Genomic DNA, 18,797 nt, shown 5'->3' with positions numbered 1-18,797 from the left:
CAGGAGCTTGAAGACTCGTACGGCCAGATTTGGGAACAGCTTCTTTCCAACTGTGATAAGACTGCTGAACGGATCCTGACCCAGACTGGGCCGTACCCTCCAAATATCCGGACCTGTCTCTCGGTTTTTTTGCACTACCTTCCACCTGATAAGAGAGGGGGCAAGAGAGAATGTCCTAGATGGGGTGGGGGGGGGTGTCTTTGATTACGCTGGCTGCTTTACTGAGACAGTGAGGAGCGTAGACAGAGTCCACGGAGGGGAGGCTGGTTTCCGCGGAGTGCTGAGCTGTCTCCGCGACTCCCCGCGGTTTCTCGTGGTCGCGGGCAGAGCGGCCTGCGGTGAAGGTGTCTCTCCTTTGGGGGGGGTGCACTCTCTGGGGAGGGGCATGCGTGGGCGCAGGTGCCCCCGTCCGAGCTCTGCGGCCTGGTCTCCCAACCTGACCTCCTGCTTGCTGGCCTCGAGGGCGCCCCGTGGGGGAGGGATCGGAGAATGAGCTGAGGAGAGGAGGTGAGAGTTCAGCCCCAGCTGCCCGAGGCAAGGCAGAAGAAGCCGGAACATGAGGAGGAGCACGGGCTGACAGGTGACCGATGAGACCAGGTGAGGTGGGGGAGGTGGGGACATGTGTTGTAAGGAGCCGGCAGGGGTGGAAGGGCTAAAGGACTAGAGAACAAAAGATGGCAGTGGTATGGGAGTGGGGGAAGGCTGTCCAAGACCACAGCAGGAGATTGGTCAGGTGGAGTATTGGGTACAGGGTTGGCAGACGGGGGTCTTCGAGTCCCTCTGATCTCCTGACTGAGGCCCACATCGAGAAGAGGGCACGGCCCAGATAGTGGTGGGGGGGGGGTCCCTGATGAAGGATGTCGTCTTCCTGACACGTTGCCCCTTGCAGGGGCCCCTCAACAGTGGGGAGAGCTGTACCTGGGGATGGACTGCTCTGTGTGTGTCCTCCACCGTACCCCCCTCCCCTACGTCCCGGTGAAGGGTCTCGGCCCGGAAACATTCGACTGCTTATTCCTCCTCCGTAGATGCTGCCCGAGTTGCTGAGTACCTCCAGCGTTTTGTGTGTGTGTTACTCCGCATTTCCGCCGTGTCCAGTGTCTCCTTGTGTTTATCATCTGTAGATGTCTGAAGTTAGACGTAGACATAGAACAGCACAGTACAGCACAGGCCATTCGGCCCACACTGTTGTGCTATCCCAGCTAAAAAGCAAATTACAAACACCCAAACACTAATCCCTCCTACCTACACCCTGTCCATATCCCTCCATCTTCCTCACATCCATGTGCCTATCCAAACGTCTATTAAAAGCCTCAAATGAATTTCCCTCCACCACCACACCAGACATCCACCACTCCCCGTGTAAAAAAAACTTACCCCTCACATCCCCCTTGAACCAACCCCGTCTCACCTTCAATGCATAAACACAAAACACTCTGCAGATGCTGGGGTCAAAGCAACACCCACAACACGCTGGAGGAACTCAGCAGGTCGGGCAGCATCTGTGGAAACAATCAGTCAGTGTTTTGGGCCGGAATCCTTCGTCAGGACTGTAGAGGGAGGGGGCAGAGGCCCTATAAAGAAGTTGGGGGGAGGGTGGGAAGGAGAAGGCTGGTAGGTTCCAGGTGAAAAACCAGTAAGGGGAAAGATAAAGGGGTGGGGGGAGGGGATAGGCAGGAAAGGTGAAGAAGGAATAGGGGAAAACACAATGGGTAGTAGAAGGAGGTGGAACTGTGAGGGAGGTGATAGGCAGCTGGGGGAGAGGGTAGCGTGAAATGGGGATAGCGGGAGGGAATTACCGGAAGTTGGAGAATTCTATGTTCATATCAAGGGGCTGGAGACTACCTAGACAGTATATGAGGTGTTGCTCTCCAACCTGAGTTTAGCCTCATCATGGCAGTAGAGGAGGCCATGTATGGACATATCCGAATGGGTGTGGGAAGCAGAGTTGAAGTGGGTGGCTACCGGGAGATCCTGTCTGGCTTGGCGGACGGAGCAGAGGTGCTCGATGAAGCGGTCCCCCAATCTGCGTCGGGTTTCACCGATGTAGAGGAGGCCGCACCGGGAGCACCGAATGCAAAAGATGACCCCAACAGACTCACAAGTGAAGTGTTGCCTCACCTGGACTGTTTGGGGCCCCGAATGGTGGCAAGAGACGGGGTGTAGGGACAGGTGTAGCACTTACGCTTACAGGGATAAGTGCCTTCAATGCATGCCCTCTGGTATTAGACATTTGCTTCTCAGACTGGAGGCCTGTGACTGGTGGTGTGCCTCAGGGATCTGTGCTGGGACCATTGTTTGTTGTCTCTATCAATGACCTAGATGAAAATGTGGAAAATTGGATCAGCAAGTTCGCTGATGACACTAAGATTGGAGGTGTTGCGGGCAGCGAGGAAGGCTTTCAAAGCTTGCAGAGGGATCTGGACCAGCTGGGAAAATGGGCTAGAAAATGGCAGATGGAATTTAATGCAGACAAGTGTGAGGTGTTGCATTTTGGAAGGACAAATCAAGGTAGGACATACACAGTAAATGGTAGGGCACTGAGGAGTGCGGAGGAACAAAGGGATCTGGGAGTTCAGATACATAATTCCCTGAAAGTGGCATCACAGGTAGACAGGGTTGTAAAGAAGGCTTTTGGCATCCTGGCATTCATAAATCAAAGCATTGAGTATAGGAGTTGGGATGTTATGGCGAGGTTGTATAAGGTATTGTTGAGGCCAAATTTGGAGTATTGTGTGCAGTTCTGGTCACCTAACTATAGGAAGGATATCAGTAAGATTGACAGAGTGCAGAGAAGATTTACTAGGATGTTGCCAGGTCTTCAGGAGTTGAGTTACAGGGAAAGATTAGGACTTTACTCCTCGGAGCGTAGAAGAATGAGGGGAGATTTGATAGAGGTTTATAAAATTATGAGGGGTATAGACAGAGTAAATGCAAGTAGGCTCTATCGTCTTAGATTAGGAGAGATAAATACGAGAGGACATTGCTTTAGGGTGAAAGGGGAAAGGTTTAGGGGGAACTTCTTCACTCAAGAGAGTGGTGGGAGTGCGGAACGAGCTGCCATCTGACGTGGTAAATACGGGCTCACACTTAAGCTTTAAGAAGAAATTGGATAGGTACATGGATGGGAGAGGTCTGGAGGGTTATGGACTGGGTGCGGGTCAATGGGACTAGCGGAATAAAGTTTCAGCACAGACTAGAAGGGCCGAATGGCCTGTTTTCTGTGCTGTAGAATCCTGGGAACGGATACTCTCTGTCCACGCCTCTCATAATCTTATAAACCTCGATCAGATCTCCCCTCAGCCTCCGACGCTCCAGAGAAAACAGCCCAAGTTTATCCAGCCTCTCGTTATAGCCCATGCCCTCTAAACCAAGCAGCATCCTGGTGAAACTCTTCTGTACCCTCTCCGAAGCCTCGATGTCCTTCCTATAGAGGGGTGACCAGAACTGTGTGCAATACTCCAGATGTGGCCTAACATAACCCCCCTGACGTCTGACGTCGTTGGGACCGCTGTGCTGCAGGGACCCCAGTTCCACTCCTCACCCGCTCACCACCCGGGGCCAGGTTAGCCTGCCAGCCCCGCACGTCGTTGGGATGTTGGAACCGGAGGCCGGGGATTGAACCCGGGTCCCTGGCACTGCAAGGGGGCAGCCTAGAGTCACCGGGGCGGTGGCGGGTGACACCAAGCAGTCCTCCGGCCAGCGACCCTTCTCTTATTGGCCACCGGTTCCGCTGACCCCTCCCTCTGCCCAAATTAGACCGGGGCCCACCCATTCTGCCCGATACTTAATGAGCAGAGACAAGTGGTGTAGGGTTGGTGCAGGGAGCAGCCTCAGAGGCACCAGTGGAGAGAAGTCCAGTCCAACAGTGCGACAAAGGAGGTGCATGCTAACTGCCCAGCCCTGAGGACAGAGAGAGAGAGAGAAAAAAAGGCAGAGCTATTTCTGAAAAATACCCAGTGTGTGTGTGTGAGAGAGAGAGAGAGAGAAATCTATTCACTGTACAGAGGAAAGAAGAACATAGGACAATGACCCAGATTGAAACACATGTAACGTACAACCACAACACGTATGTGGTGGAAGAGTACATGCAACAGGAAGAAGATTGGGACAGGGACCTGCTCCTCGACCCCGCTTGGGAGAAACAGCAAAGAAAGGTTAGTGAGGAAAGACCTGGAGGGGGGTGGTAGGAAAGTCTCACCAAACTTTTTTTTTAAAAAGAGGTTCCAAAAAAAAGTTTAGCGAAACTTTTTAAAAGTTGTGTGCAAACTTTTCCAGAACTTCTCTTTGGAATGGTGATTTTTCCTTCGTGTTTGTGTTTTACTGGGGGAAATTAAATAGCTGAATTTTAAAAAAAAGTTCCCTTATCAGCTGTGTTTGGAACTGCCATGGTGTTTGATTTGTGGCAAGACAGTTTGATGAAATAGTTTATGCCCATTTCAAAATGCCTGGGTTTTCTTGGGCTGAGGTTAGAATTATTGACGGTGGACTTGCTGGACGGGGCAGGTGTTAGCTGATACCCAGTGGCGATTTTTAAAAAATATGTGGGGTCCCAAAATTGGGAGGTTGACGTTCGTCGGAGGGACTGTGTGAGAGTGAAGTGTTGGGTTTCTCTGGGCTAAGAACTCGTCTTAAATATCACTGGGCTATCTTTAAATCCGGTACTCATCAGTACCTTTTTGGCCTCTGAGAAACTGTTGTGGAAGGGGAGGGGAGGTGGTGTGGGGGGGGGGAGTGGGGAAGAGAGAGTGTGTGGATCTAGAGAGGGCATAGTGCCCCGTGTTCTGTAGGGAAAACGGAGCAGCGTCCTTGGGTCTGACAGACAGAGGGTGACGTTCCAAGCTCGTGGTCTTGGGGTGGCTCTGACACTTTGGCCTGCTGGCCTTAGGGGGTCAAAGATGGCGATGCGTAGGGGGCAGACGGGAGTCAGAGTGCGAGTCCCTGGTGTGAGGCTCAACAAGTTCAAAGTAAATTTATTTTCAAAGTACCACAGGCAACCCTCAGATTCATTTTCTTGCCGGCATTCACAGTAAATACAAAGAAGGTCAATAGAATCATTGAAAAACCACACGCAAAAAGATGAACAAACAGCCAAGTAGCAAAAGGCAGGAATCTGTGTAAATAATAATAATAATAATGAATAAGAAATAAATATTGAGAACATGAGATGACAGTGAGACCATTGTTGTGGGAGCTGTTCAGGGTTGGGGTGAGTAAAGTTGACTGGGGTCAAAGTGCAATCTCCTACGCTAAGCTGGGGGGAGTCAAAATGCAGCCCCCCGCCCCCCCACCGTCCCCCAAGTTAACCAGGACAAGCAGTTCCCTCGTGTGAGACCAGTGAAGTGTTTTACCAGAGGCTGAGCAAGTGCGGAATTTCGGGAATGCCAAGGGAGCAGATGCTCGGGAGAGTGGATGACGTCCGGTGACCAGAATAGGAGCAACAGTGAGAGCCTAATTATAACCGGCTGGAGAAGTGGGGGTGTAGGCGCTGGGGTTGGCTCCCCTCCGGGGTAGGAGGGCAGGACTTTACCCCCTCGGGGTGTTCTTCCCGCTTGCGTTGCCTCGGTGCTGCCCCTGTCACAATAGACCCCCAGGGTGACTCGGGTATCCCCTGTGGGAGAGTGGGGTGCGATTGTATTGTACGATGCCTGTGACTCTGGGTACTTCAACAGCCTCTCTGTATCTCCCCCTCCCTTCCATCACTCCCTCCATCCCTTTCTCTCCTTCCCTCTCCCTTCCATCATTCCCTCCATCCCTTTCTCTCCCTCCCTCTCTCCTTCCCTCCAACTCCCTCCATCCCTTTCTCTCCCTCCCTCTCTCCTACCCTCCAACTCCCTCCATCCCTTTCTCTCCCTCCCTCTCTCCTTCCCTCCATCATTCCCTCCATCCCTTTCTCTCCCTCCCTCTCTCCTACCCTCCAACTCCCTCCATCCCTTTCTCTCCCTCCCGCTCCCTTCCATCATTCCCTCCATCCCTTTCTCTCCCTCCCTCTCGCCTTCCCTCCAACTCCCTCCATCCCTTTCTCTCCCTCCCTCCCTCTCTGCTTCCATTATTCCCTCCATCCCTTTCTCTCCCTCCCTCTCTCCTTCCATCATTCCCTCCATCCCTTTCTCTCCCTCCCTCTCTCCTTCCCTCCAACTCCCTCCATCCCTTTCTCTCCCTCCCTCTCCCTTCCATCATTCCCTCCATCCCTTTCTCTCCTTCCCTCCAACTCCCTCCCTCCTTCTTTCCAACTCCTTCCCTCCAACTCCCTTCCCCCTCCAACTCCCTCCTTCCCTCCAACTCCCCCTTCCTCCATCCCTCCAACTTCCTCCCTCCAACTCCCTCCCTCACTCCTCTCCTCCTCCCCTCTTGCTCCCTCCTCCTCTCCCCTTCCCTCGCTCCCTGTCCCCTTCCCTCCAACTCCCTCGCTCCGTCCCTCTGCCCCCCCAGTCTGCCTCCCATCTCTGTGCCCCTCTCTCTCTCTCTGCCTGATTCCCTCTTGCTCTTCCCCTCTCACTCTTTCTGTCCCTCTGCACCCTTCCTCCCTCCACCCATCACCCCCTCCCCTTACCCTACCTCCTGACTCAATCGGAGCCCAGCTCTCTCCCTATTCACCCCCACTGCCCCCACATCGGGCCTCAGATACAGGTCCACCCCTGTGAAACTGCAAGTTCAGACCCTGCGAAAGAGCCCTAACCCCCGGGGCTGGGGTTTGTCACAGAGAGAGGGGACCGGCTGGCGGCTCGGCCAAGCCCGGGGCCGGCTTGGATTTCAGAGCCGGGACGAGAGGATGTGCGGATCGCTCCTTAATCAGGGTCCCAGCAGCTGCCGGTGCCCGTCGGAGGGTTGGCTGCACATGGTGTCATCGCGATATATTTATCCCTTCAGCTAGTGATCATATTCCCCCCCCCCTTTAACCTTTAGCCCAACTCTTAAGGCAAAACCTCAGCGAGGGGCTAACTCTGGCCACTCCAGGTAGAGAACTCCGTGCCCCCCACTTCCGCAGGGGGAAATGTCTTGCCCCCTCCCTTACCCATTTCATTCGGAAAGGTAAATATATGAACTTTCCTGAGGTTTTAAGATAGTCAAGAGGTGTACGCGATGAAAAACTTGAGTGGATAGCCAGGGACTTTTCCCCAGGGCAGAAATGGCTAGTACAAGGGGGCTTAATTTGAAGGTGATCAGAGGGAAGTTTGTTGGGGGGGGGTGTCAGAGGTAAGTTATTTACACAGAGAGGGGTGGGTGTGCGGTGGTAGAGGTAGGTACATTAGGGACGTTTAAGAAACTGTTAAATAGGCACATGGACGATAGGGAAAAAAAATAGAGGGCTCCTTGGGAGGGAAAGGCCAGATTGATCTCGGAGAAGGTCAAAGGGTCAGCACGGCCTCGAGGGGCTGAAGGGCCTGGACTGTGCTGTCATCAAGCTGCACAGCATAAAACAGGCTGTTCAGCCCATCCCAAAAAGGATGGCCGTCCAAGACTCTCCCATTTGCTAGGGTGTCTAAGACCTTTTGCACAGTACTGTAGTAATTTTATGTATTGCGCTGTACTGTAGTAATTTTATGTATTGCGCTGTATTGCTGCCACAATAAAAAACAAATTTCATGACATATGAGAGTGATGACAAACCTGATTCTGATCTGGGTCTCTATTGTGGACTGAGAGTGGGAAGGGGACAGGGAGAGGGGAATCATGGTTGGGAAAAAAGGGAAGGGAGCGGGAAGCGCCAGAGGAACATTCTGTGATGATCAATAAACCTATAGCTTGGTTTCAAATGACCTTGCCTGGTGTCTCAGGCCTGAGTGTGTCTGCACCCGCCCCCTGGCACTCCCTTCTCTGCCCCCTGTCTCTCACCACCACCACCGCCCCCCGTGACGCTCCACCCTCGCCAATCCCAACACCCTTTGCTCCCGCCAGATTTACAAACTTGCTCTCCGCTCCACGTTGACAAATATTTAGGCACTCTCGCGGTATATATGAGCCTCAGACTTTTGCACAGTACAGCACAGTCCAAGTGTCCTTCAAACATTGTTCCTGTACCTGCCTCAGCCACTTCCTCTGGCAGCTCCTTATACAGGCCACCCTCTGGGTGAAAAGTTGCCCCTCAGGATCCTATTAAATCTTTCCCTTCTCGCCCTAAACCTGTGCCCTCTAGTTAGAAACTTAGAAAACCTACAGCACAATACAGGCCCTTCGGCCCACAAAGTTGTGCCGAACATATCCTTACCTTAGAACTACCTAGGCTTACCCATAGCCCCTCTATTTTTCTAAGCTCCATGTACCCATCCAGGATCTCTTAAAAGATTCTATGGTTCCCGTCTCCACCGCCGCCGCCGGCAGCCCATTCCACACACTCACCACTCTCTGCGTGAAAAAACTTACCCCTGATAACTCCTCTGCACCTTCTTCCAAGCACCTTAAAACTGTGCCCTCTCATGCTAGCCATTTCAGCCCTGGGAAAAAGCCTCTGACTTTCCACACGATCAATGCCTCTCATCATCTTGTACACCTCTATCAGGTCACCTCTCATCCTCCGTCGCTCCAAGGAGAAAAGGCCAAGTTCACTCAACCTATTCTCATAAGGCATGCTCCCCAATCCAGGCAACGTCCTTGTAAATCTCCTCTGCACCCCTTCTGTGGTTTCCGTGTCCTTCCTGTAGTGAGGTGACCAGACTGCAGTTCTTGATGCCCCCAACTCTGTGGAAAAAAGTGCATTCACTCTTTGATACCCCTCATAATTTTATACACCTCTATAAGACCCTCAGTCTCCAACAGTCCAAGAAATAAAGTCTAAGTCTATCAAACGAACTTATTTACTGCCTGTTACACTACTGGTGTTTAGGGCAGTAATGGAGGTCCTCCATCTCTGATGGTGTTCAGGGTTTCCTTCATCGTGTCAGCAGCTTCCCCTCGGTTTTCACTCCTGTCAGTACTGTGTGCAGTTCTGGTCTCCTTACTCGAGGAAGGATATACTGGCTTTGGAGGTTCACCAGGTCAATTCCAGAGTCGAGGGGGTTAGACTATGAGGAGAGATTGAATTGCCTGGGATTGGACTTGCTGGAATTCAGAAGAATGAGAAGAGATCTTATAGAAACATATAAAATTATGAAAGGGATAGATAAGATCGAGGCAGGAAAGTTTCCACTGGTAGGTGAGACTAGAACTAGGGGACATAGCCTCAAGATTCAGGGGAGTAGATTTAGGACGGAGATGAGGAGGAACTGCTTTTCCCAGAGAGTGGTGAATCTGTGGAATTCACTGCCCAATGAGGCAGTGGAGGCTGCCTCAGTAAATATATTTAAGACAAGGTTGGATAGATTTTTGCACAGTAGGGGGATTAAGGGTTGTGGGGAAAAGGCAGGTAGGTGGAGATGAATCCATGCTCAGATCAGCCGTGACCTTATTGAATGGCGGAGCAGGCTCGACGGGCCGGATGGCCGACTCCTGCTGGTGAAGGTGCAGTTCAAAAGAAGTTCAGAAGTCAAAGTAGATTTCATTAGTAATAGGGTAATAGGCCAGTACCAGGGTAAGTTGAAGCAGGTTTTTTCCACTGAGGCCGAGTTAGACTACAGCTGGAGGTCAGAGGTTAAGGGTGAAAGGTGAAACGTGTAACGGGAACCTGAGGGTGAACTTCTTCACTCAGAGAGTGTGGAGCAGGCTGCCAGCGGAAATGACGGATGTGAATTCAATTGCGACTTTTAAGAGGAGTTGCAGGAGCGATATCTCTCCTTCGCGAGTGAGAGAGCCTGTCTGAGGTGTCGAGGTGTTGGGACGGACAGTAGTTTTTAATAGTCTCTCAATCACGGTCTCTGCGGGGGGGCCTTTGCTATTGCTTGCATGGTGGGGGGTGAGATCGGTGCTTTTGATGGAGCAAGTGGGGAGAAGGAGAGAGGGGAGGGTTGATGCTTTTGCTGCTGCTTGTGCGTGGCGGGGGGGCTTTGGGGTTCTAATTTTTTCTGTCACTCTTTCTTTGTGGGTTTTTTTTCTGTTTCGTGGATGTCTGTGAAGACTAAGAATTTCTGGTCATGTTTCATATACGTTCTCTGATATTAAGTTCTACCGTCAAACCTTTGAAGTGTTTTCTGATGAGTGCCTGAATGGGAACCATATGGGCCGGGTGCTAGTTGATGGGATTAAACAGGATAAGGTTAGCACAGACTAGATGGGCTGAATGGCCTGTATGTGTTGTATTGCTCTGTGACCCAACTACTTTCGGAAGGTTGTGATTGTGCAGAAGAGATCCACAAGGGCGTTACCTGGGTGATTATGGCTCTAAGCGTGAGAAATCGTGCCTTACCAATCCAGTGTGAGATTCTTTGAGGAGGACTGACAAGGGCAGGGCGGTAGATGTTGTCTATATGGTAGGTGGGTCCAGAAGGTTAGGTCACATGAGTGAGATGGCCAATGGGAAACAAAATTGGCTTAGTGGGAGGAGTCGGAGGTAGTGACGGACGGTTGTTTCACTGATTGGAGACCTGGGACTGATGGTGTTCCACAGGGATTGATCTCGGGCCTGCCATTGTTTGCTGTGCATTTTCACAGCTTGGATGAGAGTGTAGGTTGGTTTGATTACTACATTTGCAGAGTAAGGTGACCTGTGAAGAAGGTGGTTCTGAAAGATCAGACTCAACATTTTAGGACCAGTTTCTTTCCCTCCGTCGTCAGATTTCTAACCGGTCCAAGAACACTATTTTTACTCTCTTTTTACATCACATATTTCAATTTATATATGTTTAAAGGTTCATTCATTACCAAGTACATATGGCAGAATACAACTCGGGGATTCTTCTTCTCCAGATAGCCACGAAACAAAGAAAAAGCATTCAAAGAGAAACATCAACCTCACCCTACCTGCACAAAAAGAGAATGGCAACATGATCATCAGCCTCCCCCCCACAAACCCCCCCCTCCCTCCTCACAAAAGGAAACAACAACATTGGCCCCGAATCCCCCTCTCACCACAGCAAAATGCAACAAGAACATAGACCCCCCCCCGCACGAAACTCAACAAGAATATAGACACCTCCCCCACAAAAAAATGAAAAAGAGCAGCAAAAACACGGAAAATATATATATTTTTTTCCTGGATGTAATAAACTGGGCACAGAATGTATGTTCGTGATCTTCTGCTGCTGTAGCCCACCCACTTCACGGTTCGACGCGTTGTGCGTTCAGAGATGCTGTCCCGCACACCGCTGTTGTAACGGGTGGTTATTTGAGTTTCTGTTGCCTTCCTGTCAGCTTGAATCAGTCTGGCCATTCTCCTCCGACCTCTCTCATTAACAAGGAGTTTTCGCCCACAGAGCTGCTGCTCACTGGATTTTTTTTTGTTTTTCACGCCATTCTCTGCAAACTCTAGAGACCGTTGTGCGTGAAAATCCCAGGAGATTCTGAGATACTCAAACCACCCCGTCTGGCGCCGACGATCATTCCACGGTGAAAGTCACTTCGATCACGTTTCTTCCCCCATTCTGATGTTTGGTCTGAACAACAACTGAACCTCTTGACCGTGTCGGCGTGCTTTTATGCATTGAGCTGCTGCCACGTGATTGGCTGATTAGATATTTGCGTTAACGAGGAGATGTACAGGTATACCTAATAAAGTGGCCACTGAGTGTTGGAGAGAGGATACCTGACTCGGATTATGACTGTGACACAGAACGGTCCACTGGAACGTGGACCAAGGAATCGGCTGGTGGGGACGAGAGGTGTTGCTGTTTGGGCAGGTTAACCAGGGCAGGACTTGCAGAATCCTGGCAGGGCCCGGGGCAGTGTGGCAGAACAGAGAGACGTTGGGATGTGAGTACATTGTTCCCTGAAAGTGTGGTTACCGGTAGACAGGGTGGTGTCGAAGGGGTAGGGCGTTGCCTTCATCGGCTGAGGCTCCGAGTACAGGAGTTGAGACAAGGGTTCAAGAGGTAATGTTGCAGATCTATAAAACTCTGGTTAGACCACGCCTTGGAGTATTGTGTTCAGTCCTGGTCACCTCAATATGGGAAGGATGTGGCAACGTTAGATGTTTTCACCAGGAATCCGCCTGGACGAGAGGCCGTGTCTTACATTGAGAGGTTAAGCAAGCTGGGGTTTTTGGACTGGAGGAGGATGATCTGTGACTTGATAGAGGTGTGTGAAATGATAAGAGGCAGAGATTGAGTGGACAGTCCGAGACTTTTTCCCAGGGCGGAAATCATACGGTCAAGATTTTAAGATGATTGGAGGAAGGTACAGGGGGTTGTCAGTGGAAGGTTTTTTACATAGAATGCGGTGGGTGAGTGGCTCTGTCATTGTATAACTCTGGCGTGTGGTACCGGTGGGGACGGGTCTGTCACTGTATAACACCTGGGTACAGTACCAGTGGGGACGGGTCTGTCACTGTGTAACACCAGGGTACGGTACCGGTGGGGACGGGTCTGTCACCGTGTAACGCCGGGGTACGGTACCGCTGGGGACGGGTCTGTCACTGTATAACACCGGGGTACGGTACCGGTGGGGACGGGTCTGTCACTGTGTAACACCGGGGTACGGTACCGGTGGGGACGGGTCTGTCACTGTATAACACCGGGGTACGGTACCGGTGGGGACGGGTCTGTCACTGTGTAACACCGGGGTACGGTACCGGTGGGGACGAGTCTGTCACTGTATAACACCGGGGTACGGTACCGGTGGGGACGGGTCTGTCACTGTGTAACACCGGGGTACGGTACCGGTGGGGACGTGTCTGTCACTGTGTAACACTGGTGGGGACGGTTCTGTTGCTGTATAACACCGGGGTACGGTACCGGTGGGGACAGGTCTGTCACTGTATAACACCAGGGTACGGTACCGGTGGGGACAGGTCTGTCACTGTATAACACCAGGGTACGGTACCGGTGGGGACGGGTCTGTCTCTGTATAACAGTTTTGGTCCCCTAATCTGAGGAGAGACATTCTTGCCATAGAGGGGGTACAATGAAGGTTCACCAGATTGATTCCTGGGATGGCAGGACTTTATGATGAAAGACTGGATCGACTAGGCTTATACTCGCTGGAATTTAGAAGATTGAGGGGGGATCTTATTGAAACGTATAAAATTCTAAAGGGATTGGACAGGCTAGATGCAGGAAGATTGTTCCTGATGTTGGGGAAGTCCAGAACAAGGGGTCACAGTTTGAGGATAAAGGGGAAGCCTTTTAGGACCGAGATGAGGAACAACTTCTTCACACAGAGAGTGGAGAATCTGTGGAATTCTCTGCCACAGGAAACAGTTGAGGCCAGTTCATTGGCTATATTTAAGAGGGAGTTAGATATGGCCCTTGTGGCTAAAGGGATCAGGGGGTATGGAGGGAAGGCAGGTATAGGCTTCTGAGTTGAATGATCAGCCATGATCAGACTGAATGGCGGTGCAGGCTCGAAGGACCGAATGGCCTACTCCTGCGCCTATTTTCTATGTTTCTATAACACCGGGGTACGGTACCGGTGGGGACAGGTCTGTCACTGTGTAACACCGGGATATGGTACCAGAGGGGACAGGTCTGTCACTGTGTAACACCGTGGTACAGGGGTACAGTACCAGTGTAGTTTACCCTGGCATATTATATCACTGAACGCAGCCTTGTCTTTGAGTAACTCTGACACCTGATTCTGCTACTTGAAGTTCTGGCAGTGTATAATGTGGTGACACAGCCTAACCCTGCAAGGGAGGTGGGTGCTGGGACCCTGGATGAGATCTTTGTATTTGTGTTAGCCACGGGTGAGGTTCTGGATGTCCGGAGGGCAGCTTATGGTGTGCTTTGGTTTAAAAACGGCTGAAAACACACGCCTGGGAACTGCAGGTCAAGGAGCCAAATATGTGCGGCAAAAATGTTACGGGAGGAGATTCTGTGGGACAGGATTTATTTACATCTGGAAATGTAAGAAGGAATGGCTTTTGTGTGGGAAATTGTGTCTCACAAATTGGATTGAGTTTCTTGGAGAGCTGAACAAGAGGACTGATAAGGGTAGGGTGTTAGATGTTATCTACGTGGACTTAGTTCAAGGCCTTTGGCGAGGTCCTGAAGGTGAATTCAGAATCAGTCATGTTTAAAATTCACCGGCTTTTATCATAAAATTTGTTGTTTTGCAGCAACAGTACATTGGAATACATGATTATAATTCATTGTGTGGGCACATGGCCAAGTGGTTAAGGCATTGGACTAGCGACCTGAAGGTCGTGAGTTCGAGCCCCAGCCGAGGCAGCGTGTTGTGTCCTTGAGCAAGGCACTTAATCACACATTGCTCTGCGACGACACTGGTGCCAAGCTGTATGGGTCCTAATGCCCTTCCCTTGGACAACATCGGTGTCCTGGAGAGGGGAGACTTGCAGCATGGGCAACTGCCGGTCTTCCATACAACCTTGCCCAGGCCTGCGCCCTGGAGAGTGAAGACTTTCCAGGCGCAGATCCATGGTCTCGCAAGACTAACGGATGCCTTAAAAAATTAAAACCTGTAAATTACAGTAAGTGGGGGTCGTGGATTCATTGTCCATTCAGAAATTGGATGGCGGAGGGGAAGAAGCTGTTCCTGAATCGCTGAGTGTGTGCCTTCAGGCTCCTGTACCTCCCCCCTGATGGCAGCAATGAGAAGAGGGCATGTCTTGGATGACCATCTACATTCACTCTGTGCCACGCTGTATGACGTGGGTGATCATGATCTTTCCATGGCCAGGACTGCTCTTGGCAAGTTTTTCTACAGAAGTGGTTCTGGGCAGTGTCTTTGCAAGACGGGTGAGCCCCCAACCATTGCCAGTACCTTTCGGAGATTGTCTAGCCTGGCGTCGGTGGTCGCAGAACCAGGACTTGTGATGGGGACCGGCTGCTCGTACAACCATTCACCTCCTGCCTCATGTCACCTTGATTAAGGTGTAAGGAGGTGCTACACCTTGTCCAAGGCTGACCTACAGGTTATCAGGGGGAAGATGATATGCCTCCTTTGGTAGAGACATAGAGTCCTGTCCAAGACCGGAAGAAGCTGCAGAAGATCGTGAACACAGCCCAGCACATTACACACAAACCAATCTTCCATCCTTGGACTCACTTTACACCGCACGCTGTCGGAGCAGTGCTGCCAGGATAATCAAGGACAGCCAAAACATTTTTCGTCCCTCTTCCCTCCGGGAGAAGGCTCAGGAGCTTGAAGACTCGTACGGCCAGATTTGGGAACACCTTCTCTCCAACTGTGATTTGACTGCTGAACGGATCCTGACCCGGATCTGGGCCGTACCCTCCAAATATCCGGACCTGCCTCTCGGTTTTTTTTTGCACTACCTTACTTTCCCTTTTCTATTTTCTATTTATGATTTATAATTTAAATTTTTAATACTTACTATTGATTTGTACTCCAGGGAGCGCGAAGAGCGGAATCAAATATCGCTGTGATGATTGTACACTCTAGTATCAATAGTTTGGCGACAAAAAGTATAGAGTAAATTAAAGTATCTCCACCCTCACACCCTGTCCTGGCTAGTGGGGATCTTTAATGATGGACGCCGCCTTTCTGAGGCATCGCTTTCTGGAGATGTCCTCGGTGATGGGGAGGGCTGGTACCCACGATGGAGCTGACTGAGTTTACAACTCTCTGCAGCTTTTTCCGATCCTGTGTGCTCAGCCCTCGATACCAGACGGTGATGCGCGCAGATCACCGATAACGACACAGAATTGGCTTGATGAGCGGAGGGAGGGATGGCTGCGCAGGGGTTGTTTCTCGGATCGGAGGCCTGTGACCACAGTACTAGGCCCCCAGTTTGTCATCTGTGTTGGGTGAGGATGTAGATAGCATGGTTTGGGCCAGTCAGCGTGAAGTATGAGGGGTGATTTGTGTGTCTCACAAATTGGATTGAGTTTGCTAACTAAGAGGACCGATAAGGGTAAGGTGGTAGATGTTATCTAAATGGACTTTGTTCAAGGCCTTTGGCGGGGTCCTGGAGGTGAATTCAGAATCAGTCATGTTTAAAATTCACAGCTCTATGAAGGGTGATTGATAAGTTTGTGGCCTAAGGTAGAAGGAGATGAGTTATTAACTTCAAACTTTCTGCATAATCACTCAAAGGGTTGACCTGTACGTGCATGTAACGAGAGCTGTATAACTCATCTCCTTCTGCCTTAGGCCACGAACTTATCAATCACCCCTGCTGTGGCCCACTTTCTGGAGGTCCAAGACGCCGACTTCTACAAAGAAGGGATCCGTATGCTCCACGACCGCTGGACTAAGTGTGTAAATGAAGGAGGGAACTATGTTGAAAAATAAATGTGCTAGGTTTCTAAAATTGACCCCTTCTACCTTAGGCCACAAATTTATCAATCACCCCTCGTAGAGCCGGAAATTGCACCTCTCAAATTAGTTTGAGGTGTTTGAGTAGCTGATCAAAAGGACTGATCGGGGGGGGATAGTAGATGTCCTCTATATGGGCTTTAGCAAAGGCTTTGATGGTAGCCTGGTCTGGAATGGTAGGTCTCCTGGGATTGAGGGAGGAGGCAGAGGCGGTGATGGAGGGCTGTTCCTCAGATCGGAGGCCTCTGGCCAGTGATGTGCCGCAGAGATTGGTGCTGGGCTCTTTATTGCTCGTCTACTGATTTGGGAGAGGATGCAGGAGGCAAGGTTATTCCTTCTGCAGGAGGCACAAGCAGTGGTTTTGCGGACAGTGAAGAGGATTGGTGTGGAAACACCAGCGCCCCTTGACCAGAAAATCTGACAGAAAGTAGTGGATACGGCCCGGTCCATCACGGGTAAAGCCCTCCCCCACCATTGAGCACATCTACGTGAAACAGTGTCGCAAGAGAGCAGCATCCATCATCAGGGACCCCACACAACCCAGGGCTTGTTCTCTCCTCACTGTTACCATCAGGAAGAAGGTGCAGGAGCCTCAGAACTCACGCCCCCAGGGTCAGGAACAGTTATCACAACTGAACTATTAGGCTCTTGAAACAGAGGGGATAACTTCACTTGCCCCATCACTTAACTGTTCCTACGCCTCTGGACGCTGTTTCAAGGGCCCTTCATCTTACGTCCTTGACATTTCTCTCTTTCTTTACACAGTTGTCTTTTGCGTACTGGTTGTTTTGTGCAGTCTTTAAGTGATTCTATTTTGTTGCTTTGTACTTACTGTGAATGCCCACAAGAAAATGAATGTCAGGGTGGTATATGGTGAGATATACTCCATGCACGTTGATAACAAATTTGCTTTGAACTTTGAACAGGATCTAGATCCACTGGAAACAATGGCATGAGATTGGTGGATGGAATTTAACTCGAATAAATGCGGGCTCCTGTACTCTGGGAAGTTCAACCGGGTCAGGGGAGAAACAGTGACTAGGAGGGGCCTGGAACAGCAAGAACACACACTCGGTGGACACCTTACTAGGTACTCCTGCTCATTAATGCGAATATCAAATCAGCCAATCATGGGGTAGCAACTCAATGCATAAAAGCAGGCAGGCACGGTCAAGAGGCTCAGTTGCAGTTGAGACCAAACATCAGAAAGGGGAAGAAACGTGACCTTGACTGTGGAATTATTTTTTTTGTGTGTCGCACCAGACAGTCAGCCATTGTTGTCTGGTGCGCGGTGTCAGGATTGGTCTCCTTTCGGATTAACCGGGTCACGTTATGAACGTTCCTGACTCGACCCTTGTTTTTTAAGAGGCCGAGTGGCTAGCTCGACGCTCAACCCAGCACGAATGGGGAGCGTGCTCGGGCGGGGAGGGGGGGTGGCCCGACTTGGGTTCGAACTCGGGAGCCTTCGCTCCGGAGTCCGGCGCTGGTGCCAGCAAAAAAACACAACTGTGCAATGACTGTTGGTGCCAGATGGGGTGGTTCGAGTATCTCAGAAACAGCTGATTTCCTGGGATGTTCAAGCACAACAATCTCTAGAGTTTACAGTGAATGGTGTGGAAGAAAACTAAAAACATCCAGTGAGCAGCAGCTCTGTGGGTGAAAATGCCTTGTTAATGAGAGAGGTCAGAGGAGAATGGCCAGACTGGTTGAAGCTGACAGTAACTCAAGTAACCACAGGTTACAACGGTGGTGTGCAGAAGGTAGAACACATAGAATCTTGAAGTGGATGGGCTACAGCAGCAGAAGAGCATGAACGTACACCCAGCGGCCACTTGGTTAGGTACGGGAGGTACCTCGTAAAGTAGCTGCTGAGTGGAGTTCCTTGAAGTTTTTGACGCAGGGCGTTTTTGATGGCATAAAAAGGGTGGGGAGCCCCTGCTCTAACCCATCCCTCCTGCATAGCCTTCCATTTTTCGTTCAACCATACGCCTAGCTCGTGTGGCGCGTGGCCAAATGTTTAGGGCGTTGGGCTCGCGATCTGAAGGTCGTGGGTTCGAGTCTCGGCCAAAGCAGTGTGTTGTGTCCTTGAGCAAGGCACTTGACCACACAGTGCTCCGGTCCACCCAGCTGAAAATGGGTACTGGGGGGGGGGTTAACCTCGCAATAGACTGGCGTCCTATCTGGAGGAGGGGGGGGAGTCTCGTACTCTCAGTCGCTTCACGCCACAGAAACCAGCATGAGCACTGGCCTGAAAGACCACAAGGCTCGGGACAGACTTTAACTTTAAACTTTAAAATATGCCTAGCTTAGAGTCTCTAAGATGTCCCAAAGGTATCGACTCCTACAATGACCCCTCACAGCCCAGTCCATACATCCACCACTCTCTGTTTTTAAAAAAAACTACCTCTGACGTCCCCCCCTATACTTTCCCTGAAACACATTAAAAGGTATGTCCCCCTTCTATTGGCCCTGGGGAAAAAGTATCTGTCTATCTGCTCTGTCTTTGCCTCTTTAACATCTTGTCCATCTCTATC

The 18,797-nt window shown here is 50.8% G+C and overlaps 1 protein-coding gene across 1 annotated transcript in view; it reads left to right on the top strand.

Moving 5' to 3' along the window:
* The first annotated feature begins 3,812 nt into the window (after window positions 1-3,812).
* The window catches only part of actn3a (actinin alpha 3a), a 116,304-nt gene continuing 101,319 nt past the window's right edge, over window positions 3,813-18,797 (top strand). Inside the window, exon 1 of the mRNA XM_063036529.1 lies at window positions 3,813-4,154. Coding sequence (XP_062892599.1) covers window positions 4,026-4,154 — 129 coding nt within the window. The 5' untranslated portion in view covers window positions 3,813-4,025. The remainder of the gene's footprint in view (window positions 4,155-18,797) is intronic.

Source organism: Mobula hypostoma, chromosome 30 (genome assembly GCF_963921235.1).
Source record: "Mobula hypostoma chromosome 30, sMobHyp1.1, whole genome shotgun sequence".
Classification (NCBI taxonomy): Eukaryota; Metazoa; Chordata; class Chondrichthyes; order Myliobatiformes; family Myliobatidae; genus Mobula; species Mobula hypostoma.
The sequence above is the reverse complement of the archived record's forward strand: the minus strand, read 5'-3'. Positions and strand labels throughout refer to the sequence as shown.